The 26,027-nt window shown below is 41.9% G+C and overlaps 2 protein-coding genes across 3 annotated transcripts in view; both read left to right on the top strand.

The window, feature by feature from the left end:
• LOC106857638 (uncharacterized) overlaps positions 1 to 7,149 on the top strand; it is a 28,151-nt gene extending 21,002 nt beyond the window's left edge. For both annotated transcript variants that reach the window (XM_088155893.1, XM_088155892.1), the window contains 8 exons: positions 359 to 421; positions 947 to 997; positions 4,209 to 4,319; positions 4,437 to 4,499; positions 5,046 to 5,141; positions 5,681 to 5,809; positions 5,946 to 6,008; positions 6,543 to 7,149. In XM_088155893.1, the coding sequence (XP_088012019.1) occupies positions 359 to 421; positions 947 to 997; positions 4,209 to 4,319; positions 4,437 to 4,499; positions 5,046 to 5,141; positions 5,681 to 5,809; positions 5,946 to 6,008; positions 6,543 to 7,039 (1,073 nt within the window). In that variant the 3' untranslated portion in view covers positions 7,040 to 7,149. The remainder of the gene's footprint in view (positions 1 to 358; positions 422 to 946; positions 998 to 4,208; positions 4,320 to 4,436; positions 4,500 to 5,045; positions 5,142 to 5,680; positions 5,810 to 5,945; positions 6,009 to 6,542) is intronic.
• A 13,289-nt stretch (positions 7,150 to 20,438) lies between these two features.
• On the top strand, positions 20,439 to 22,910 carry LOC148219631 (inositol 1,4,5-trisphosphate receptor-interacting protein-like 1). The gene is made up of 4 exons (XM_088156438.1): positions 20,439 to 20,763; positions 21,040 to 21,077; positions 21,345 to 21,378; positions 21,769 to 22,910. The coding sequence occupies exons 1-4, from the start codon at positions 20,439 to 20,441 to the stop codon at positions 22,908 to 22,910; spliced, it is 1,539 nt and encodes a 512-aa protein (XP_088012564.1).
• The last annotated feature ends 3,117 nt before the right edge of the window (positions 22,911 to 26,027 follow it).

Raw genomic sequence — 26,027 nt, 5'->3', positions numbered from 1 at the left:
TGGTTGCATATTTTAGGTTTTAATTTGGGTTTGGTTGCTTGGTAGGTTGTATGTTTTTGGTTTTGGACAGTTTTGGTGGGTCAGTGGGTGGATGGCCGTTTGATTTTTGATATTTTTATTACCATTTTTAATTTCCTCCCTCCCTCCTTCCCTCTCTCCCTTCCTCCCTTCCTCTCTTCCTCCTTCCCTCCCTCGCTTTTTTCTTTTCTTTCTTTTGTAAATCATTAAGATTCTTGTAATAGCCTATCAGTGCAAACACAACCCTTTCAGTCCTGTGCAAATATTTGGTTTTTAAAATTTACTTTCTCGGAATTTTACTCTGAATTTTCTCTGAAGTAATTTTACTTTCACTGAATAGAATATTTTCAGCCTCAGTTTGGGCTCAGAGGAGCTGCTGCACCTCATCCTCCTGAAACTGATGGTAAGTCTGCTTTTCAAGCAATTTTAAATCACTTGAATGTAGGTTCTCAGACACCATCTCCATTCATACTGCACAGGTTCTGTAGGCAAAAGCAACATTACGTAATTGTAAATGTGATGTAGCATTAAAAGTAGTGCTAACAGAAATGTTCTGACCCTTTTTTCAGAAGGGGTTGGTGAAAAATAACACAGGGATTTAAATTACTACTGTAATGGGTTTTTTTTACTGGTCCCATTTCCTTGGCTTTTTTGTTTGTTTGTTTTGTTTTAGTTTTGAGTTTGAATGCTTGATTTCTTGTATGTTTTTGGTTTGGGGGAATGGTTGTGGTTGGTGGGTGGATGTTTGAGTTTTGGGGTTTTTTTGTTTTATTACTTCTTTTAATTTCTTTTTTTTTCCTTAACCCAGGGCTTTTTCCTTCCTTTCTGTTATAAACCATTAACATTTTGTAGTAGCCTTTCTTTGCAACCATAACCACTTATGTTCTGTGCATTTCCCTGCTTTTTAAAACTTTCTTTTACTGAACAGATATTTTTCAGCCTCCTGTTTCACCAGCAGCTGCTGCACCTGCTCCTGATGGTAAGTCTGATTTCAAGCAAATATGGTCATTTGGACGTGGATTCAGAAGCAGCATCTCCCTTCATACTGCACAGCTTCTGTAGGCAAATACAACAATACTTAAATGTTAACCTAATGGACTAATAGAACTAATGGTAACAGAAATGCTTTGAGACATTTCTCAGAAGAGAAAGGGGTGGTGAAAGCTAACACAGGGATTAAAATTTTTGTAATTTTTTGTAATTAAGTTTTTGTAGTTTCGTTGTTTCTAGTGGTCCCCATTTGTTTGGATATTTTTATTTTTGGTTGTGTTTGGTTACTAGGTTGGTTGGATTTTTTTGGTTTTGGGGAGTGTTGGTGGCGGGTGGGTGGATGTTTGGATTTGGATTTTTTTCTTTTATTACTGTTTTTAAATTCTTTCTTTTTTGGTTTGTTTTTTCTTTTTTTGTTTGTTTGTTTGTTTTGTTTGTTCTAAAGGCTTTTTCCTTTCTTTTGGTTTTAAGCCATTAGCAATTTTGTAATAGCCATTCCTTGCAACCATAACTATGTCAGTCCATTGGATTTCCTTGCTTTTTGAACTTTATTTTCTCTGGTGTTGTAGAAATTTGTCAGACTAGCTTTTTTTCTTGTTACCCTCTGTCTTGCTTTTTTTCCATGGGAATGGTGTGGGACAGAATTAAGTAACTGTGGACTTCAAATAATTGTAACTTTTCTTAGTAATGTTAGTACTGGATGATTTATTTGCTTTGAAACATGTGAATGTTCTTTCAGTGACAATAAGTCAAGTAAAATATGATATAGTGTAGATTTGACATTGGCTAAATGCCAGTGCACCCATGAAAAAATAATTTACTACTTCTCCTCTGCCATAGTTGAGCAGAAGAGGGGGAAGGAACAATTTAAAAACCAATGAGGTAAGATAAGGATTAGGAGAAAAATATGTCAGGGGCAAAACAGGATCAAAATTGAAAAATTTATAAAATGTATAAAGAAAAATCTATTAACAGAATTTTTAAAGGATAACGAGGACTGAAAACACTTCTCCCCTCCCCCAGCCCTTCTTTCCTTCCTACTGACAACTCAGGGAGACAGAAACAATGAGGTTTTTAGTCAGTTTGTCACTTCTAAAAATCTTTTTTCAGTTCGCTTAGGGAGAGCAGTCTTCGTCTGCGCCATGGGCTCTTTCCCATGAGAGACAGCTCTATGAACTTTTTCAACGTGGTTTTAATTTTTAGGCGTGGCAGTCCCACCCAAATCTGCTGCAATGTGAGCCCCTCACACAGGCAAAGCAGTCTTCCCTCAGCTGCTATTTTATTTTGTGAGCCCTTTAGTTCATGGGGTTTTACTTTAAGCAAGAATCTTTTCCTTCTATTTCTGGAAGCAAGGTTTCTCAGTTCAAGTTTTTCACCAGATCACAGCTTCTCAGCATCCACGCATTCTAGCGTGAGCACCTTTTTCTCACAGGCTGTGGGTGAATTCTGCATTCCCCCATGCACTTCATGAATTAAAGGGAAATAGATTGTTGTATTGTAGTCCTCACCATGGCTTGCAGGAGAATTTCAGCCCCAAGGCCCAGAGCACCTCTTCCTCTCCCTCCCTCTTTTCTACTGACCTTAGTGTCACCATGTTGTTCTCCTCATGGGTCTTCACCTTTTTCTTTTCTCTGACTTGGGAGAGGACTGGTGTCCATAGGTTCTCTTGTTCTCAAGTTCTATCAGTTGAAAAGTTTTTAAAGGGTTCTGCAGCATTAAAAGGTTGATCCCATGTGGGCTCCACACTGGGGAATTGCTCACCATGCCTCACGTGGTTCCCGCCAGCACCATGCTGGCCGCGCCGGCTGCCGGCTCCACTCAGCACCTTTCTTCAAGCTGAATGCAGGAAAGGAAAAACAAAGCAGCTGCCACCACTGTGCCCTTCTGTCTGGCTAAACAAATGAAGTCGCCTGCAAGCCATTCCCAAGATGGCCGCAGCCACATGTGCCAATCTTGGCCTCACAGTCCTGGCCACATGGCCCACCCCGGACTGGGAGGGTTCTGCTGCCTGCCAACCCCTCCAAGGAAGAAAAAGAGACTTCCCAAGGTTTTGTCTTTTGTAAATAATTTATCATAGAAGCATTACCCACTTTTGTAATTGGCTTAGCAGTGTGCCTGTTTCTCAAAGGCAGACAGTGATTGGTTTTGCCAGGCACAAAGGAAGCTTTTAGCTCCTCACAGAAATACCACTTCCATGGCTGGCTTCGTCCCTCCTTACCAAAATTAACCCATGTAAAACCAACACAGATAGGCCACAAAAGAGAATTTTCCTATTGAGATGATCATAGACATGAAAAAATGTACCAGTATTTGCCTGTATCAGTACAGGCAAAACCAGAAAAGCCTATTAACAATGTTTACAAAGATGGAAGTGTCGTTAATGCTGAATACACAAGCTGTGATGTCTCCCAAAAACTACTTTTTGCAATTTTTACCTGATTTTAATCGACTGAGTGTCACTTGCCAACATGACTGCATAGCCAAGGAATGCAGCTATCCTGGTATAAATGCTCTCCTTATCACATGGCTTTGCTACACAAGTAGTGCTGGTAACCAAATAGTATAAATCACACAGTTTAAAATAATAACAATATGAAATTTATAAATCACATTATGTAACTTAGGACAAGGTGTTTAGAAACACAGTAGTTCAACCCCATAGTTTCTATTTGGTATTTTTCTATGCAAAACTGTTTGGTACTCAGTAGTCTAGGTATGTGAACTTTTAAGTTGTCACACTATTGTAAGATACTTGAATATTACAGTAATTTAATTTAAATGTTGCCTGTAACAATATGCCTGACTAATATTTGAAGAGTATGAAGTGTTGATTTCAATTGATGCTGAAATACTTCCAAATGTAAAGGACTCCCTTCTGTGGCTAACAGGACATATGTTCCGTAAAAACAGTGAAAGGGACACTATAGAATACATTTGTTTACTTGATTTAAAAACCCACTGTAGCAATTATAATGATGAGAGGCAAAAGATGTAAGTATTTGTAGCACTCCAAAAAAAGTGCTCTTGTTTTCCAACACTTCCTCAGGAAGGATATTTTTACTATTGTCTTTTTTCAATTGTGTGTGTGTGTCCTTTGTCTGTGTGTTTCAAATAAGCACTTAAGACAAGAAGCAAACACTTTTAAGTACTTTAAATGTAGATTGTCTCTTGATTTGTTTTTTATTTTGTTTTTATTCCAGTACGCTGGGGCGAGCCTAGACAGAGAACCTACACTTTTTCAGCATCTGAGTTACCCTCTGCTGGGACATTGTACATAACGTGCCCTTTGTCTGGAAGCGCCATAAACTCTGGTGTGTCACCCTACAGACCCATACTGTGTCTGGAACCAGCACAGCCTTTCCTTCCAACCATAATAATATCAATTCTGTGCATTTCCTTGCTTTTTAAAGTTTACTTTCTCTGAACAGGACCCTCTCGGCTTTCATTTGTACCCCATGGAGTCAGTACACCACATGGTCCTGCTCCTGATGGTGAGTTTTCTTTTCAAGCAGTTAGAGTCACTTGGATATGGGTTCCTAGGCAGCATCTCCCTTCATGCTGCAAAGCTTCTGTAGGCAAATAACAACAGTAGTTAAGTGCAAAGATAATGGACCAGTAAAGTAAGTACTGTCAGAAATTTCTGAGACTTGTTTCAGAGGAGAAAGGGGGTGGTGAAAGCTAACACAGGGATGAAAATTTTTGTCAGGGCAACTATAAAATTAGCTTGTTTACTGGATTAAAAAACACACCCTAGGAATTAGAATGATGAGGAATAAAAGATGTGTGTACATATTTGTAGCACTCCAAATAAAGTGCTGTTGTTTTCCAACACTTCCTAGGGCAAAATACCTGTGCTAATGTCCTTTGTCCAATAAAGATTAATATCTATAATCAGGTGCTGAGTGTTTCAAATAAGCACTTAAGACAAGCAGCAAACAGTTATCAGTACTTTACATATGTGCCTTTGTGAGAGGTATTTAATAGCAAGTGTAGATTCTGTCTTCATTTGGTTTGTTTTTTTGGTTGTTTAATTCCAGCACACTGGGGAGAGCCTAGATACAGATCCTACATTTTGTCAGGAAGTGACATACCCTCTGGTGAGACATTCTACACAACTTGCAGTTCTCCTGATCGTAAGTTTCCTTTTCAAGCAGTTAGAGTCACTTGGATATGGGTTCCTAGGCAGCATCTCCCTTCATGCTGCAAAGCTTCTGTAGGCAAATAACAACAGTAGTTAAGTGCAAAGATAATGGACCAGTAAAATAAGTACTATCAGAAACGTTCTGAGACTTGTTTCAGAGGAGAAAGGGGGTGGTGAAAGCTAACATACGGATGAAAATTTTTGTCAGGGCGACTATAAAATTAGTTTGTTTACTGGATTAAAAAACACACCCTAGGAATTACAAGGATGAGGAGTAAAAGATGTGTGTAGATATTTGTAGCACTTCAAACAAAGTGCTATTGTTTTCCAACACTTCCTAGGGCAAGATACTTGTTCTAATGTCCTTTGTCCAAGAAACATTAATATCTGTAATCAGGTGCTGAGTGTTTCAAATAAGCACTTAAGCAGCAAATACTTAGAAGTACTTTACATATGTGCCTTTGTGAGAGGTATTTAACAGCAAGTGTAGATTCTGTCTTGATTTGGTTTTTATTCTTTTTTTTATTCCAGCACGCTGGCAGCCTAGATACAGATCCTACACTGTGTCAGGAAGTGACATACCCTCTGGTGGTATGACCCCTCCCTCTGGTGGGTCACTCCAGGGAACCTACTCCATGTATGGAAGCGACGTAACCTCTGGTGTGTCACCCTACAGAACCTATACTGTGTCTGGAACCAACATAGCCTTCCCTACCAACCATAATTATTTCAGTTCTGTGTATTTCCTGGGTTTTCATATTTACATTCTCTGAAGTTAATTTACTTTCTCTGGCAGATTCTCTTCCGAGTTTCTTTGTACCCCGAGGAGTCAGTACTCCTTTTGGTCCTGGTCCTGATGGTAAGTTTGCTTTTCAAGCAGTTTCAGTCACTTAGATGTGGGTTCAGAGCCAGCATCTCCCTTCATGCTGCACAGCTTCTCTAGGCAAATAACAATAATTATTTATAAAGATAATGGAGTAATAAAATTTGTGCTAATAGAAATGTTCTGAGACATTTTTCAGAAAAGAAAGGGAGTGGTGAAAGCTAACACAGGGATGAAAATTTTTGTCAAGGAGACTGCAGAATAAGTTTGTTTTCTTGATTAAAAAAACCTGCCCTTGCAATTATAATGATGAGGATTAAAAGATGTCAGTACGTATTTGTAGCAGTTCAAATAAAGTGTTGTTGTTTTCCAACACTTCCTAGAGCAGGATACTTGTGCTATTGTCCTTTGTCAAATAAAGATTCATATCTATAATCAGGTGCTCTGTGTTTCAAATAAGCACCTAGGACAAGAAGCAAACACTTAGAAGTACTTCACACATGTACCTCTGTGAGAGGTATTTAACAGCAAATGTAGAACTCTCTTAATTAGTTTGTTTTTTAATTCCAGCAAGTGGGAGAGATCAACATTTTAGCTACGGGTCAGATAGTCAGTTTGACCAGAGTTACAGCCGGCATTTCGGGCCACTGCGACCTCCAACTCTCGAGCCCACCGATCTGATGCACTACAGGAGCGACTCTGAGTTATACTCTTTTTGGATACCCTTCAAATTTAGTCTGACTTCAATCCCCCTCCCCAGTGGCAAGAGTGGCAAGACTTACAATTTGCTCCGACCAACAAACACATATGTCAACGTTATGCCAAGTGTAATCCATACTTTGTCAGATCTGGATTTTTCCTCCCGCATTCGGCCATTAAGTACTTTTTCCATGTCCGTTCCGTCCAGTCCCTCCATGTCCGTTCCCAGGAGAGAGACTGGAGCTGTTCCTGGGTCTTCAGTCAACCCGTCCTTCCGTTTCAGACCACGCAGAGCCAGTTCTTGGCCTCCAGTCAGAACTGTCAACCGGGGCATCTCATCCAACATCAGAAGACATCAGGAAATTTAATTATTGGTGTCTTGGCTGTGAAAGTTTTCTTAAGGAATATCCTAGCTTTTCTTCAGAAAAAAAAAGCTCTAGAAATATAAAATGAGCTAATTAAAGTACAGCTTTACCTACCTTTGTGTTGTAGTTCAGTGTATCTTTGTAATTTCATATTTTTATGAAAATGTGCATTCATATCTTCACGTTTCTTTGTTTCTAATTATTCATACACCACAACACTTTTTAAACTCTTATTTATTTATTGTTAATTTTTACGTAATTTATTTTAAAATGCTATGAAACAACATCTTTTAGGTAGTTTTCCTCATTCTTAAAAAACTAATCCACAAGCCATTTTAGTCTCTGTCTCTCAAAGTTGTTTCATGCCTGTGTATTTTAAACCAGGACTAACATGCTTTAATAGGGGTCCATAAAATATACACCAGTGATTCCTCTTGTGGAATGTCACTGCCTTGCCATGAGTCTTTTTTTTTCCCCTCTCATCAGCTCAGCTGCAGACACATTTAAGACAAATGATCAAAATAAAAATGATGTGATGGGCCATTGGGAGCAGCCTTGCTGATCTTTCTGCTTTTTCAGTTGAGCAAGACTCTCATCCAGGCAAACAGATTGCACTTAGTAATAAGTAATCATTTGGCAGGAACTCTGTTGATTTCTAGTAACAGCTGGAGGCCTTCATCACCACAGGATGTTTTGGCTTTCCCATACTTTATTGGATTTTGGCAGCAAATACCATTGCCCTTGCCATCTTATCTAGAAGTACCATGGCTGGGCAAAAACTGTCTAGTGGCCCATATTCCAAAGGCAATTTGGACTGGAGTTTGTGAATGAAGGAGACCCTTATCCAATTCCAAACCACATTAAAAAATCATGAAAGAGAACTTCTCATATTTAACAAACAACTGACAATATGGAAGTGAATGTAGAGCTTATTCACACAGTGAAAAGGAAGGGAATCTTCCAATGGGGTTGTGGTTAATAGAGTTTTTATTCTGGCTCCCACTCATAGCTGGCACTGGAGAAAGCCATGTCCTGGTAGTGTCAGTATCTTCTGTCTGCCATAAATTATTTTGCTGCAACAATCAGAGGCATCAGGCTAGGTAAGAGGCTCAACTGATGCTAGGAACAGGAGCTGCTCCAAGGAGAAAAGAAGAAATGCACTTTTACTTCCCAAACCCATCTCCCCACAGACTCAAGCAGGATTCCTCTGAAATATGCAGAAATAGGGCTGAGAAGACCATCTGAACCTATGTGTTCATGGCCAGGACCATGCTGATGCCATTTAGGTTTTTCTTTTTTTTCTTTTATATGCCCTCTGTATTCTTCACACATGTATTTGTAGCTCTGGGGCCTATTGTATTAGTGACTAGTTTTCCCAGTACTTTCCCAAGGCATTTCCCTAAGCAGAAAGACAAAAAATTACAGAGCTCCAAACCCCAGGGGGTACAAGGCCCCAGTGCTATCTTGGTTCTTCCTGGGGATGAAGGTTGAGAAAAATTCTTTGAGGAACTCTTTCCTGGACAAAGCCAGTGCTGAAAGGGGGGACTCCAGAGAAGGAACTTGACCTGGGGGGGAATTGCATAACCACTTGTCCTCCTAACAGGTGCTTTTTATCAATTATGCTAATTTCCTATAACCTATAATATGTACTCATCCCTGGAGGGAGTGGGCTTTAGTGGACATCTTTACATAACTGCTCATGAAAACTTTCAAATAAAAATCCACTTTCATATTACCTCCTTACTAATAGTATCTCAACTTTGGTTTTCACATTGGGAAAAAGTAAACAGCCATCACAGGTGTGATAGGTTGACTTGGGAAGAAGAAACTCTGAGAGAGGTTTTTTCTAAGAGAATTTCCTTTGTGGGGGTTGGGACACCTGCAACAGCCAATGAGAGAAAGTTCTCTCCGTGCACACACATTTTGAAGGAGGTAATCCAGAACTGAGTCTCTTTGTCTTTCCTGTAGCTGAGCAGGTGACACCAACCCGAGCTTCCCCCTCCCCCATGCGGGGGGGAGGCTCTGGAGGCCACTTGGGCCTCGTTTGCCAATGAGGGGGACCCGATGGCCAGGAGGAGAAAAAGTTGTGTGATGAGACTTTCACAGCTTCCTCCTCCACGGGCCTGTGGCTCTGGCATGGGGGGGAGGCGACTCTTGCTGCTGCCGGCCGGGCCGGGCCTGCCCGGGTGGCCATGGGCAGGGTGGGGCTGCAGCCCAGCCCCAGAAAGGCTGAGTGACACCTCAGCCACCCTCACCCAGCACGGCCTGGGCCTGGCCCAACTCTTGGAGTTGTGTTAAACTTTAACTCTTTACTGCTCAGATAAGATTTGAGAAACCTCTGGCCTTCCTTTGAATATGAAAGGGAATAAGAAGATTTCTGAAGTCAGTGACATAAAAACTAAGTTTTTTAAGATGGAAAGAGAATAAGAATGTGATAAATGTGATTCGTGCTAATTAAATTGTAACTATATTAACAAAATTGTATTTAGATCAATAAAAGACTATTGTTACCGAGTGACAAGGGGGGAGATGGGTGAGACAGGATAAAAGACATCTCCCAGATGTTGGGAGTCGAAGAAGGACGTTAGAAGAAAATCAGATAAGAAGAGTCGAAGGACGAAGGTCTGATAAGCGGCATCTAGAAATACAGCTTCAGCCTTGAAGCTGTCAAAAATGGAATGATCACAAGCATGGGACTTAATTAAAATCATGTTATGGAAAACATCTGCTCAAGTCACACAGGGCGCCTGCGCTACCTGCAGGTCACACCTCGGTCACTGAAGGTGATGATGGGCCTTCATCGGAAATAAGACCCTCAAAAGGATAAGAGACCCCCAACCCATTAGTAGAGCATGCGCCGTGCAGTATAGTTACGTAGATCTTAGGAATAGAAACTAGGAGGAGCTTTCTAGAAACTTCTGTAGCCTACAGTATATAAGTGGGATTGTTAGCCCGAATGCTTTGGTACGAGAGGAAGGGCAGGCCCCTCCCCGTACCCCCGGTCGGTTTTGCTTATGCTTTATACGAACCTCGATTATACTAAAACACTTACTCTCAAATTTTATCCATTCCAAATTATACAATTGTAATACTTTACTTGGATGGTATTTAGTTTCAATAATTTTTGTAATCACCTTTAATACTTCTGATTGTATTCATTTATAATTGTTACTATTAAAAAATTTGTTGTTACTTTTAATAATTGTTGTTTGTTTAATTGGAAAAAGAAAAGAAAACCATTCATAACAAGAAGATGCTGAAATGGTTGAAAATCTTTTTGTAAAATTGTAGGGATGAACTGATGTACTGAATATTCCTATAAACCATGGAAAGAGACATGGGGGGATGGAAATGTTCCATTTAATAAATAATTTGACCAAAGAGCACCTGTGTTGAAAAATTCTGCCCTGAGAAAAGAAGGGGATTTCAGTTTTCTGAAAATGAAGCCTGAGCAGAGAGAAAGGAGACAGAGAGAATCTTTGCTGTCGAACATTTCATTCTTAAAAGTAATACCCCATGAGACAGACATGGCCCACATCTACAGCTTTGGGAAGGCTGTGGATTTGGGAGGAGTGTCACGGTTGCAGGTTCCCGGGCGGATGCAAATCGTGAAAGATAAAACCAGAAGAGAACTGTCTTTTTCCTTCTTGTGGGAAAAATCCCTACAACTTCAACAAGAAGAGGCTTCTCTCTCCAGAAGTGAACTCCAGAAGAGAAAAACTAAATCAGGGACTGACCGAAGTATTTGTTATATATGTTTTATATATGTTTTGTTGTTATGAAAATTGGGAGAGGGAGGGAAGGAGTGATCTGAAAAAATCTTATTCTGATTTTTTTTTTCCTTTCCCTTTGTTTGTGTAGGTAATAAATTTTCTTTTATACTCTCTCAAGTTTTAGGCCTACCTTGCTCTTTTCCTCCTGGTTCTGTCTCACAACAGAAAAAATAAGTTTATTTAAATTGGCAACTCAAAACGAAGACATTAATTGGCTAGGAAATCAAAATTAAACCAAGACAACAGGCAAATGTGGCCCATAATGCCACTAACCCATTTGTCAAGGTGTCTTCAGTTTGCTGGGACTTCCACTCTGCTAGTTTTGTGGGAATGCTGCTGGCTGTCCAAGAGCTTTGTTCTTTTCAGGAAACTCTAGATACTTGCTTAGGTTCCTCTTTCCTGCAGACACAGCCTATTGTAGCTGTGTGAAAAAGATGAGGGGCACAAACCATTCCTCAGGAAACGCCAACAAGTCTAAGAAATGCTGATTCCAGTAGGGCTTTGGCCCTTGTTCTGCCAATTGACAGGGGCATTTTAAAGGACACAGACACCAATGGAAAGAAAGCTTGTATTTTACTAGGAATATTAAGGCAACCAAAAAGTCAAATGATATTACATGCTTGGCTTGACCAACAAGCAAAAACAAGCAAGGTCATCTCATTACTATACGAGAGACAGGATAGTGATTGAGAAAGATCCATCACCAATGGCCTAAACCCTTCACCATCATCCAGAGCCCATCCAGAGCTGCTGTGGAGCCCCATTTTGGAGAGACAAGCTGGAGAATTCTTCCCAGCAACTGGGAAAATCCCACATGGTGCATCCACCTGTAGCTGAGGTCTCCAAATTCACCCTGAAAGTGGGTCCGGCTTTTATGGTTCAAATCATCAAGTCAAAGTGACTCGATCACATTTTTAGCACAGAAACACCTAGCTCTGAGGGCACACTTCCAGACCAGCAGTATAATTTTAGATGCCCAAGAGTAAATTTCATGGTCACATAAGCTATTCAGAGTAATGTGACACAGACGATTCTGTAAAGTTTCTACCATTTCTGCCAGTGTTTATCTCCAAACGGACTACATGCCTGTTAGAAATGCCACCATCAGTAGATTCCCTTCAGAAAGATGCTGAAAAGTATGAAAAAGTAAACAAGATAAGGGAGTTTCTTCTTTCTTCTCTCATGTTTCACTTCCTTAGTTATTATTTTTACTTGAGCTTGAGTTAATCTCAACAAAAATCCACTCTAATCCTCAAATGTATTTTCTCTCTCTATTGGAGAACTTTATGTATTATCAGATGATTCTCTGCAATAAAACCAGATTTTTTTCTGACTCTTTGTTCCCTCAGTTTCATCCTCATTGTCTCTCAAACCCTTCCTTTGTCTTTGCTCTATCTGGTTCTTCTCAAGTGGGAATCGGAGCAGTGATTTTTCTTGCCAAGTTATTGGTGTTGAATGGATAGTGTGTAAATCCTGTGAGGAGCTCAGTAAAAGTTAAAGTCTTTAAAGTTTTGTAAAACTCAAAGTTTTGTAAAACTCATTGTAAGCTGGGTTATGCTTCTTATGAGTCTTTGCTAATCGTTTGGGTATTTAACAATAGCAAGGACTGCTCTATGGCAAAACCTCATCTAAACCAGGTGCATTAAACCCAGTAATTTAAGCAGAAGAAAATGAAAAAAAAATCACCCACAGTAGGCTCACGTGCTGTTTTTTGATTGTACCATTGTCTTTTTATTAATTCATTTCTTCTGGTGCTGCAAAGTGAGGTAATGCTGACCTGAGGTTGGTGTAAAAAGAAGTATTTTTCTGAATTCTTAAAGAGAACATTTTCTGGATTATAAATAGCACAAACCCTACTTCTCAAGTAGGGGAATAGTGATGAATAATACTGTTTACCAGTTCTTGGATGGAGTTAGCTTTACCTGAGATTTCACAATGAAGAGAAAAGCATCTTCAGCCAAATAATAAAGAGACCATCTATATAAGGGGTACAAGAACATAGTTTCATTGTGCTCTGGATAAATGTCACCTTTTTTATTGCAGAGCTAAGTTAAGAATGTTAACTAAGTCTAAAGATGTAATTTTATTTTTAGTCTATTTGATTTTCTGAATTACTTTTCTGAGTCATGTATGCTTACATTTTTCCCTCTTATCAGTAATGACAATTCAATATCCAGTTCATGATTATAGTGCAGTTTTGAACCACACAGTAGACAAACACAGTAATTTTTCTTTTGGAATGTGTATGATAATTTCGAGGTGAGACATCTACATAATGCATTGGACACATATATCTGTATATTTGTGGTTAAAGTAATATGCTTTAAATTTGTGTGCATATAGATAAAGTACACATACTTAATAAAGAGATGATAAAGAGATAATGTAGCTCTCAATAAATTTGAATGGTAGGTGGGGTAGTTTTTGTTTCTTCTTGTAGCTGTTTAGTTTTAAACCTTTTAAAGCAATATGTTTGTCTGACAGGCCACTCATGCTATTTTGTTGATGTCTGGAAGGGACATCTTTTGCTCTCTTCTGACTCCATAGACCAAAACAAAATAAAACCCCAAGATCCCAAACAAGGATAGAGGAGGAGAAGAAAGAAAAACTCTCACATCAGTGATAGAAAATTACATATTGAAGCCACAAGGCCTAGGCAACTTACTCATAAGGTTTATCATGAATTTTTAAGCTTACAGTGACTAGGTTGTTCTAGATTTTCAGTTGTCACAATTTGCAGCATTGGTATTAGATTCACCAAAACTGACCATAACTCTTTATCCGAATATAAAATTCTGAATTTTAAAATGACCTTGGAAAACTAGTGCTGGAAACAGGTTTTAAATTATCCTCCAATTCCATAAAGGCTTTTTTAACCAAATTAACTGAGAGTTTAATGAACACAGTTTTAGAAGCGTGTGTTTGCAGATGGGTCGCAGTCATTTCAGCTCTGGGCTTGGCGACGCCAGGAGAAGTCAGAAACTGCACAGTATTTGTGAATGCAAGATTTTTCATTTAGATAGGTTTGAGCTGAACTATCTGAAAAAGCTCCCATAAGCACAGAGCTCCTTCCTGTCTCTGTGTTTGAGAAGGCTGAAGAGCTCCGTATATTGCCACAAAGGGCCTGGAATAAATTATGTTTTGTAAATTGGCTCCAGGCTTTCTTGTTTCAGACAGTAGCTTCGGAGCAATGTGCTTTATAGGCTCCACTAAATGTGACCAATTGCCAGGAGGTGACACCTCATTTCAGGGACGTGACACCACACATGGGCCAGTCACAACCAACCCCTCTCCATCAGCATGGCAGGGCACCAGCAGTTCAGCTTTCTGTCTTTTGGCAGGTCATCCTGCAGCCCCTTTCAAATTTATGGGCCCTGCTGGGAGGTCCTAGTAGGATGGAGCCAGGCTGCTCAGCCCCTCCTCAGCCTTGTGCCTCCCACCTCTACATGGGGCAAAGCAAAGCTCCTTTATTCCACTGGAAATGCCCCTGTTTCAGCCAGGGTATACATGGCTTTCTTCCCTGGTCGGTCTTGCTGGTGATAATTTTAACACAGTGCAGTGCTATTTCCTAGCTGAAGCCAAGGTGGGAAAGCAGCTTTAGCTTCAGCATTTTTCTTTTCAGACTCTTTTTCCTCATTTATTTTGGATCTGCTCATGGTGAAGAAGTTTTCAAACGTGTTGGTTCTTAGCTGAACTATCAAAGAACTAAACAGACCAGTAATTTTTCCTTCTCTGACCAAATTCTTCTTACTTTTGAGGGGAAGAAAGAATGGGGGAGTCAAGTTTGCTTTTAGGCTTTGTTTTATTTCTGCTCATGGGACTGTTTGCTTCTGATCAGTGGATCTTTCAGCACAGGACACTGATTGACACTGCATTTGTTACAGAAAGATATTTCCTGAAGATTAATGGCAAGTTAGTTGGCCTGAAGTTCATTAACCTGAGCTAGACTGTCGGAAGGGCTCTGTGTGGAAGCTGGAATTGTATTAGAGGATCATCATAAACTCAAAATATATGTGACAGTCTGGCCAGATTGCAATGAATCTAAAGACAGGACAGGGTTGGTGCGAGCTCACGGAGCAGCTGCCTCTAGTGTAAACTAACCACGTTGTGAAAGCAAATGTTTTCTTCACAGACATTATTCAAATAAAAGGGATAAGGGAACAAAAACCCAACTAAAAAAAAAAAGGAAGGTTCCCATTAGCTAAAAAAGCCTAAATGAAAAAAGTGAGGTTGTGAGCTATGGCCAAAGGCCCGACTTTGGTGCTGATTCTCAATCAGTTCAGCAAATGACAGTGCACTGACACAACTGTTTTTTTAGTAAAATTTAGTCTTGATTCTTCACAGTAATTTGCCTCAAGAAAATGAGCCTCAAATCCTTTGGTGAATTCCCTTTTGGCTGAGGCCTAGATCTTCAGGCCATGATTTCCCAACATACTTGCAGTGAGACTGGCTCCCTCTTAACTGCTTCTTTTTGAAGTATGGTTTGTCACTATCATTCTGCTGAAGATGAACAATGCTGGTGTCTCATCTTCATATATTCTCTCTCCTCCCCTCCCCTTCTTTTCCTCTTCTTCTCCCAAAATAAATTTTGTAAAGGCAGTTTAACCCTGGCATAGTCTAATCCACATCAGTCCTTCGTGGTCCACTCTCAAATGGATGTGTTGGCCAAGAAGAATTAAGGGTCTTCTCTTAGCATCTCATACTGTAAGAAAAGGAAGGAAAAGAGGAAATAGGCATTTAATGTTTGTTGTTTCTCCTCATGTCATCTCATGAACATGTACTCACACTTGGCCAAGAATAGTGCACTGAATGTGAGTGTTGAAGAGGGGACTGAGAAGAAAGAAGCTCAGTGTTCTGCAATAGGAGCTACGCTTTGGGCATTGTACAAATTATTTCCCTTCTTCTCTTTCACCATCATGCCTTTCTTGCAAACTTCCTTGTCTTTTACTATTGACAGGAGGTCTGGAGGCTCAGAAAGCCCAAGTTTCACCTGAGATTTCCTCTGTCAGAGAGAACTGTTTCCATCCTTTCAGCCAGGAGGGATGAACTGCCTGCATCAGGAGGTGCTGAATTGGATCTGGGTGCTGCTGAAGCTCACAGAGTTGCCCGACCCAGTGCTGCAGGAGCTCCAGTGCCAGACCCGGGGCCACAAGCTGCTCTGCATCTCATGGGCTTGTAAGGAAGCTCTCCTTTGATGTCTGTGCTGATGTGGGCACGAGGATTGCTCTTTTAATCAGGTAATTTCACTACCTTTCAGAAAAGAATTTTCATGGCAAGTCATGGGCCATTGATCTCTCAACTAACCATAACATTTCCATACTCCTTGGTTTTATAGCATTACTCAAAACTGATATTTGTCATTTCACCAGCCATCTCCCTTTACCTCTAGCATCATGCACTTGCAGGAGGAAGGATCTGATCTTACAAATATTTTCATACTCTGACCTCTGTGATTTATTAACCATCAAGTTTTGCCTTCAGATGTCAAGATGCCATTTCAAATATTTCTACATGCAAAAGTGGAGTTGTTGGGCAAAAGGGATCCTTGATAGCTGGCTACAAAGGACATAGGGTTGCTGTTGCTATTTTCTTTTCAACTACTGTGCTAGCTGAGTGACCTTGAGGAAATAGGTTCACTGCAGCTTTCTGGTTCTGTTTTTGCACAGGGAAAATAAGGACAGTGATAATTGTTTTAATTTGTAAAACACTTCAAGATTTATGGAATATGAATGACACTTACTAAGGAAAAGTGCTGCAAAGCTGGCTTAGTTGCACACTGTGCTAACAAAATCTCTATAGACCCCAGCCTGAAACACTCATTAAAGTTTATAGGACATTTTGGTGAATGAGTTGAGGCAGTTATTCTGTTGGAAATAACATACTTAAATCCATCATCAGCATTGGCCTTTTTTTTCTATTAAAACTAAACACAACTGCTTGTTCTATCAAATATTCTTAGTTTATTTATGACAGTTTGGATGGCTATGTACTCATTGTTAACTCCGCTTGTACCCCCATTGCATTTGAGACATTACAGTTCATTCTAGTCATAGCATAAACATACAATAGCTGTTGTACTGAGATAAAAAGAGTTATAAAACATTAAGATATCCAGTGGACTGATATGAACTAACAAGTTGCATGGTCACTTTTGAATGGCAAATGTTCTTTTTGTGGATACTGCATTAATTTAATTTATGCTTGAACTTGAGTGATGCTAGATACATGTTTGAAAAGTTAATGTGCTTTTCCAGTGTCAAAATGTGTAAATTCAGTATTAAAGAAACAAAACATTTTTACCTGTACTAGAGGAAAAAAATATTTCTGTAGCAAAAAATTTAAATGAGTTGCTCTTTAAAGATAGGTCTGGCTTGCTTATAGAATTATTATTTGTGCTGTAATGCAGGTTTACAGATGCCTTCCTTCCAGATAAAACTTGGCTTGTTTGAAAAGTGGGGAGATACTTCACCATAGTGCAAAAGAAGATACAGAAGAAAAATAAGAGAGCAGAATGAGAACTTTGCAAGTGCCACATGCCTGTAGCCTGCAGTCTTTAGTGACACTGTTCCTTCCAGTCACTGGAACCTCAAAACAAAATATCCCAAGACTGAAACTTTCCTATAAAGGTGAACTTTTCAGTATTTTTTCTGATTCTGCCACTTTTGATGTGATGTTGCCAGCAGTTCATTTGTATTACCTACCAGGAAAGCAAAACACTGTCCCAGAAATACATAATAGAAGCCTTAAGGTTGGATGAATTCTGCCTAGGGATGGTATTAAATTCTGGGATGTTTTTGTCGTGTAGGAGCACAGGTTTCTGAAATATAACTGTCTTTTTAAACTATTATTTCTGTTTGGTCCAAGAGGATGTTAATAGACCATTGTTACGAATGATCTATTTTTCCAATTTATCAAGTAACAAGATTAAATTTAATAGTAAGTTTTTAATAGTAACAAAATGAATACAATCAAAGTATTGGAGATGACAATTAAAGTATTGGAGATTAATACAATCAAAGTGCATATATTTAAGAATATACAAAATTTGGCAGTAAGTAATTTAGTATATTTGAGGTTTGTATAAAGCATAAGCAAAACCGACCGGGGAGGGGCCCCCTCTGACCGGGGGTACGGGGAGTGGCTCCCATTCCTCACGTACCAAAGCATCCAGGCTAACAATCCCACTTATATACTGTAGGCTACAGAAGTTTCTAGAAAGCTCCTCCAGTTTCTATTCCTAAAATCTAGGTCACTATGTTGTACGACGCATGCTCTACTAATGGCTTAGGGGTCTCTCATCCTTTTGAGGGTCTTATTTCCGATGAAGGCCCATCATCATCATCAGTGACCGAGGTGCGACCCGCAGGTAGCGCAGGTGCACTGTGTGACTGAGCAGATGTTTTCCATTACAAGACTTTAATTGAGTCCCATGCTTGGAATTATCCCATTTTGGTCCATTTCAAGGTCAAAACTTTCTATTTCTAGATGCTGCTTGTCAGACCTACGTCCTTCTACTATTCTTGTTTGACTTTCTTCCAACCTCCTTCTTCGACTCCCAACATCTGGAAGATGTCCTTTGCCCCGTCACACCCATCTCCCCCCTCACTCTCTAACAATTGTCTTCTAAATACAATTTTGTTAATATAGTTACAATTTAATTAGCAGGAATCACATTTATCACATCATGAATTATAGGGCAGTGGTATTTGAAACACTCTGAGGTGTATTGGAGACATTTCCATGTGGCTGGTGGGGATTACATGAGACATGGAGGACGTGCACCCCTTCCTAGAGCATCAGAGAAAGTCGAGAGCACCGCCTCAAGCATTCAATTGGACTGGCATTTATTTTTGTAATTTTTTCTGTCACTAGGTTGGTATGTTAAGCTCTTCATGTGTGGTCTTCTATGACAGCATAGAGCTGGACTCTGTTGCATTTTCTGCAATGCAATATGTTGCATTTTCTATCATGTAATCATCATATATCTAATGTCCTAGAGAGCCTCCAGTCACTGACATCAACAGTTTACATAGCAGTTGAATTAAGAATAACCTTGGAGAACTGACCCATATCAACCTCTTCACAGTGTAAACTGTAGCTCACTTTTTTTTTTTCCAAGGTCACAGAAGGAGCTCAATTGGATAAAAGAAGAATTGGGTTCAAAAAATACAAAACTATTCAGCTAAATGTTCACTTTATTTAATCTTGGAAGAGAAGAGGAAACAAAACTGAAAGAATGATACTTGGCAAAGAATTTTTGCTCCCCTGTAAAAAGAAGGATGGGACAAGATCAAAAACAGCTAGAAGAATGTGAGGAAGATGCATGGTAAGTGGCATCAGTTCGGGAAAGGAGTACTTTTACTGATGGTATCTGTTAAGCAAATCCAATTCAGAGCAGTTTCAGAAATGCCAACATTGTCCTCTTTTTGTGCACTAATGGGAGGGCATGACCCACCTGACATCACTGTCTGTCTAGCACTGGACATCTGTGGCCACTATGCAGCTACTCGAGTCACATCCTGTTTCCCTTTCCTCCCTCTCCATTCCTGCAGTTCCATTTCTAGATGAGTTCCCCAAAGAAGGGCTGAGTAGAATCTCTCCTGTATTCACAGTCCTTTGGAGATAAATACACAAAGAGATTGCAGAAAGAGACAGAAGTTCTTTTATCAGAGAGATTGGCTAACTCTGTTGAAAGGAGACAATTTTGAAGATGGTGGCAGTGACAGAGCTACATCATTGCACAAATTTGAAAAAAACAGGCATTCTACTTTCTGAACAAAATCCTGGCTGTACCAGAATTTTGCACAGTGTTGAACCATAGAGCTTGAGAGTTAAGAGGTTCTTAAGACACCAAAATTTTGTAATTAACTTATATGGCCTTTTAAGGATGGTATTAAATCTTCCTGTGCATCATCCAAGCAACCTGGATTTCTTTCAGAAAGATTCCTCACTAAATCTGTAACAAAACATTAGCCTACATGACATCCTGCCCCAAAAGTAATAAGTAATAATAATAAGCAATGTCCTCCTCCAGTATTAAATGAAAGCCTACATCTGTATACTGAGAACATCCATGGGTCACGTCACCCAAAATGATATTTGACAAGACAACTGTGGGAGAGCACTTGTACTGCTTTGTAAAGGGGAGCTCTGGGGTTCCCAGGTTTCCGAGTGGAACTTGGTGTCTGTTGGGACTTTGGGTGCCCAGGGCCATGATGAGTTCCCTGAGCCAGGCTGGGATGGCGGGCAGGGCTGGGCTGTGACAGCACAGGGACTGTGACAGCACAGGGGCCGTGTCACAATGGGGGCTGCTATAAAAGGCCCCAGCGGGTGCCACTGCCCCAGTAGAGCCTGGGCAAGCGGTGAGTGCACACTCAGGGATGAGACAGGGCTGGAGGAGGGCTGGGGCAGCAGGGCTGGCCCTCGGGCCATGTGTTCTGCCCCTGCAGCCAGGGCCCAGCCCATGGCGGGAGCGCCTTGCTCAGGGCACGGTTCTTGCTGGGTCACTGGTGCAGGCCTTGCCACTTGCCAGCTGCCGGGGCCCTCTCCTTTCTGCTGCCACATCCCTGCGGCTCCTGCCCCAGTGCCTGTCTCCATTCTGACCCCCTCTGTGTGTCCTCCTGCAGACCATGGCTTTACTGTCACTGCTCTTCGTGCTCGTGCAAAGCCTGATCCAGCACCCCCAGCCAGCTGGGGATGGGCTGGATGAAGCCACGCACCGGCGAATGCAGGAGCGTCAGGAGATGCTGGACCGTGAGATGGCTCGGCTGCTGCAGGAGCTGGAGCAGGGGCCCCCAGAGCAGCAGGATGAGGGCTGGGGAGCCGTGTTCTTTGGTGCTCTGCAGCAGTGGCCATTCTGGGCTCTTGCTGGAGTCCTGCTCCTCTTGGGCCTGTGGTTTAGCTGCAGGAGAAGGAGTCATGAGGCCAGCAGCAATGGAAAGGACCAGAGCTCCTGCAACACCTTAGCAGACGTGAGAGGAAAAGAACAGGAAGAAGACATTGCTGATTCAAAAGAAGGCGGGGAAACCATTGATGGGACTGAGGAGGCAGACAACAGCAGCAGTGGACATGACAGACAAGGAAGTCCTGTGGCTGCAAATGAAGGAGATGACGATGATGCCATTGAAGGCAACAATGATGTGAAGGTGAAGGCAGACAGTGATGGTAAGAGTGACAATGGCAGTGACTTAAAGAAAGATGAAGGATGGAATGATGACATTGTGCCAGGAGACAATACTGCTGAAGGAAATGAAGATGAACCTGGCAATGTTGTTGAAAATACAGAAGGCTTACATGAATCAAACGAAGGAGAAAACAAGGATGTGCAGATGGAGCAAGACAAGGATGCTGGAAAGGAAGAAGAAGGAGATGGAAATGAAGAAAAATCCTGTGGTGCAAATATGAATTTGAGCAACAATGATGATGTAAATGAAGACGAATATGGCAATGTTGCTGGAAACATGGAAGGCCTAGATGAAGCAAATGCAGGAGGAAGCAAGGATGTACAGGATGAGCAAGACAAGGTAGCTGGAAAGGAAGAAGGAAATGGAAATGAAGAAAAATCCCATGGTGCAAATATGAAGGCAAGCAACAGTGATGATGTAAATGAAGGTGAAGACAAGGTAGATGGAAAGGAAGAATACATAGATGTGAAGGTGCAGGAAAGCAGTGATGCCAGTGAACAAAGAAACACTCATTGCACTGGGCAGGAAGATAGCAGTGATCCTGGGAAAGAAGTAGACCATAGTGATTTTGCTGCAACTGAGGAAGAAAAGAAGGAAGTTATAAAAGAGGATGACAATGATAGAAAGAAAGATGAAGAACAGGGTGGTGTTAAAGTGGAGGGAAACAAGAATGAAGAGAGAAAAGAAAACAAGCAAGGTAACGTGGCTGCCAGTGAAAAAGAAGGCAGTGATGGTGGCAAGGAGGAAAGCAGCACTGGTAGAACTGAAGACAGAGAAGACACCCGAGATATTGGGAATAAGGAAGGCATCCTTTTAGTAGATCACATTCAGTGGCCTGTGGAGGACCTGGAGAGAGGTTGCTCAGTGACAGCTGAGCTGATGGAGAGCTTGACGCGTGTCTTTGTGGACAGCGTGAGCAATACTTTCTACCCGGTGCCTGAGGAAGCCATTGGGGTGGGCAGTGCCTTTGAGGGTTGGAGTCCCCGGGAGTGGGATGGGGTGTACCGCGTGCTGGTGCCACTGAATCCCCCGCCAGGGCACGCCTTCCACCTAGAGCTGAGCAGCGCAGGGCAGGTGGCAGCAAGGGCCTTCAGTGTTCGTGTGGAGCTGGTGTGCACATGCAAGGGGGAGCAGCTGGGTGAGAAGCTGTTGTGCTTCCTGCACCACTCGCAGGAGCTGCAGCAGAAGCAGAAGCGCAGCCTCCTGGAGACGCTCTGCACCGGCTCCTACCTGGACGTGGAGAAAACCTCCCGCTGGTTCTACCAGTTGGTGAGATCCTCGTGGCTGCATGTGCCTCAGTCCTACTCATGGCACTTGGTGTTTCAGCCCTGCAGCCGGTCCTGCCGATTCCAGCTGAGCAGAGGCAAGAAGAGCCTGATGGTGGAGATGCTCTTTGGGGTGCGCCAAGGAGACTCTGACATCTTTGTGAGCAGCCAGCCCGCCGAGGCCAACTTCACTGCAAGCACAGCGTGGCCTGAGACCTACGCTGTGGCTGAGGTGAAATTCTTCCGGCACATCGCCAGGCAGGTGCCATGTGAGAACTTGCACCTGAAATGCCTGCAGGTCTTCACCTGCATCCTGAGAGGCACAGGCTTTTCCAGCTCTACCTGGAAGACTGTGGTCATGCACATGCTGACCACCGTACCGCTGTCCCGCTGGAGCAGGAGGGAATTTGTGCGGCGGCTCTGGGACATCATGGCATACCTGCGCCGCTGCCTGCAGTCCAAACGCCTGGAGCACTTTGTGCTGGGCAACCAGAGGCTTCCTGCAATGATCAGTTTGCCACCGGCAATGCAAAGGATTGAGCCGCTCAACCTCTTTGAGCACCTGGCCCGAGATCCGGTCGCCCACAGAAAGGCCATGCAAGCTTATGGTCAGCTGCGGTTTCGCCTCTGGATACTGCTCTCCAGCCACTGAGAGGAGTTCCAGCACAGAGCTGTGCTGGGGGGGGCTCACACCCGATGGCAGCCACGTGAACGCTGCATGTTGTTGCATTTGTCACTGGCAATCCTGAAGCTGCTTTCCTGCACCTGTGGAAGGAAGATGCTGCACCACATGGATTCCTTGTGCACACGCATCTCTGCCTTGCCCTTCACCTTCCAGTTACAACAGTGCTGTTGCCTGAGTCTGTGAGGCAGAAACTGGCTCCACCTGCACATCCTCACAGAAGAGAGTGAAGTGTTGGGAAGCATGAATCAGGGAAACCTTATAAATAATGAAGCTGTTGGAGATTGCTTTTTTACACCTCAAAGACAGAAACCTAGCCTGTTAGGGACTACATGTAGTTTTTCTGTGAGCTGTGGCTTTAATGGTTTTGTAAGGATGTAGTTCATAGTATATGAAAGTAGAACAGATAGATTTAACTCACTCTTCCATAGAAGAATAGGTAGCCCCAGTTTTCATTATAAGACTTGTTTATTGGCATTTCTTCCAGAGGCCCTTTAGTGTTGTCAGTGTGTCACTATTCTGAAGGCACCCTTAGTTTAGGGAATTGAACTACCCTACTGTAGTTGCTTGCACGCTTTTCAGTAATATTTGATTATCTGTGTTTGAAAAATTAATAAAAGGTGAAAATTTTCTCAAATTGCCTGAAATGTGTCATTCTTTGTATTTAACCCTCTGCATCTTAGAGGATGTCTTTCCTATACCCCTGCCTGAAATAATGACTTCTTGTCAGCAGAGGTGCTGCATATATTAAGAATACTGTGTCTCAAGCATGCCCCTAGAAATGCTTGAAGCTTCATGTGAAAATGCCCTAAAGTGCCTGAAATTTTGCAGCAGAGTACTCCTGAATTTTTTAGGAATATTTGGAAAAGTTTTCTTTACATAGTCACTTTTATAGGCTCCTGGGGAACAATTCAGTCCTAAAAGATGAACAGACACGTCCCTAACTGCAAATCATGTGCTTTAATACACAGTCCTTTTTTGGCTCCTCATAACTAAGGTTTTGACACAAAATTGTGACAACTGAAAGTCATGCTTTCTCTATTCCTGGTTATCTGTCTCCTTCTGGAGAGGCCCTGCTGTTCTAGGAATATTACCTTTTCCACCAGGCCTAATAATATTGTATAGCACTGAGAGCCACTTTGCATGCACAGCTTTGTCCATGGTGAGATGCAGCTAAACAAAATAGAATTTACTTCTTGAAGGACACATTAGACACTGGTAGTAGTTTGGAAGTATTTATTCTCTTTGCCTTTGGACCAATACATCTGAGGTCAACTGGTCAATTTTAAAATCCAATACCTTAGGAATTGCATAAATTGCTGCAGTCATGCTATCAATGCTATTCTTTATCTCAGAAGTTTGGTTGAGAATTTCTACAATGCCCACACAAAATGTGTCGTCCAAGAAAGCAGCTGCTGGATGGACTTGACTGGGCTGCTGGTCAATCCTCTGCTTCTCGCTGTCCTGGTTTAGGGCAAATTTGGGAGGAAACCTCTGAATGGGGTCCCTCTAGGAAACAGACTCCAGCAGCCCCTCCCCCAACTGCTTTGGGAAAAGATTTCCTTGGAGAGAAGTGAAAAAAAGCTTTCTATTTAACAGGCAAAACACTCCCCAGCACAAAAATGAACAATACAAAACAACAGAACCTCTCACTGCTCTGACGAGATGACAAATTCAGAAGAGTCCCTTCCGTGGGTTGCAGCTCGGCTCACTCAGGCTGTTCTCAGTCCCTCCATCCCTGGGAAATGCCACGGCCCAGGCCAGGCCTGGTGTGACACAGGTGCCAGCTCCCACTGCTCCTCGGGGTTTTCAGTCCAGAGAAGGTTCAAAAAATTCCAAGAAAAAGAAAAAACCATAGTCCATGGAACTACTGTCCCTCAGCTAGTCAAAAGCTAAATAAAAGCAAAGGAGAACTCTCTCCTGCTGTCCACTGCAGACAGCACAGTCTGTATGAAGGAATGTGGGGAAGCAAGTGCAGTCTCTGATAACAAACTCTGCACCTCTTCTCTCTGCCTTTAGTCTTGGAACCAGTCTTAAAGCTGCAGAACTCAATATCCAACCCAAACAGAACAAACAATTTGGGATACAAGCATCATAAAGTCAGCCCAGGACACTTGCTCATCACTGGGCTCATCAAGTCTGAATCCAGAGGCCCAAAGTTTGGAGGAGTTTCTGCACTCTTGTCAGAAGGAAAGCCAGTTCCATTCTATAGGGGTTACTGGCACCAAGGCTCCAATAACCTGCACACAAAGCCGAGTGCCCCTCATTAACACGGCAAGATTAGGGTGGAAAGAGCTCTGCAATTGTGAATTGTTCTTTGGCTCTTTTCACAGGCATTTTGGAAGCTCTGCACACATCAATTCAAAGCCATCTTTTCGAAGAAATGCTGAGGAATTATGATAGGAAGAAGAGCTGGCATAAGGAAAAGTCAGCTGAAACAGGAAGGAACACTGAGGATCTTGGGAATCTCTCTCTGCTTTCATTCTGGGGTTGCCATAGGATCCTTTCATGTTCTTGTTGGCTTACATTGCCACAGCATACACACAGCTCAGAATGTCATCAGGTGGAGATTGTAATTTCATAGCTGAAATTGGACAAGATTGATGCAAAACACTCCCAGTTACATGGGACAGACTTAGCCCATGGAGGTCTTACTCCAGCAGCAAGCTGAGAGAACAAGTCAGAAAACCTAAAAAGACAAATGAGTAAAATTAGCCATGAAACCAGGATGTGGCCACAAGGTCTTGCCCTTGCACTCCTGAGGATCAGAATTCAAGTGGTTACTAAAGAAAAATGATCCCATATGAAATGCTCTGAGGAAGATTTTCCCAAGTTACAATCCTTTCCAGAGACAATCATGTGATAGGAAATGATAATTTAAGTCTGTGTGTTTCATCTTGGGGTAAAGTGCTCCCATCTTTGCACAGTTTTCTGGTGCGAGCGTCCCTGATGACTTTAGATGCTCAGGTACATCCTCATCAACCTGGGGACTGTGTTTATGTCAGAAAGCAGAGCAACAAGGCATTAAAACAAAAGTGGAAATGACGATTTCAAGTACTCCCAAGCACACCTGCAGTAATAAAAGGG

Source organism: Sturnus vulgaris, chromosome Z (genome assembly GCF_052056855.1).
Source record: "Sturnus vulgaris isolate bStuVul1 chromosome Z, bStuVul1.hap1, whole genome shotgun sequence".
NCBI lineage: Eukaryota > Metazoa > Chordata > Aves > Passeriformes > Sturnidae > Sturnus > Sturnus vulgaris.
This window is presented reverse-complemented; position numbering and strand designations above follow the sequence as displayed.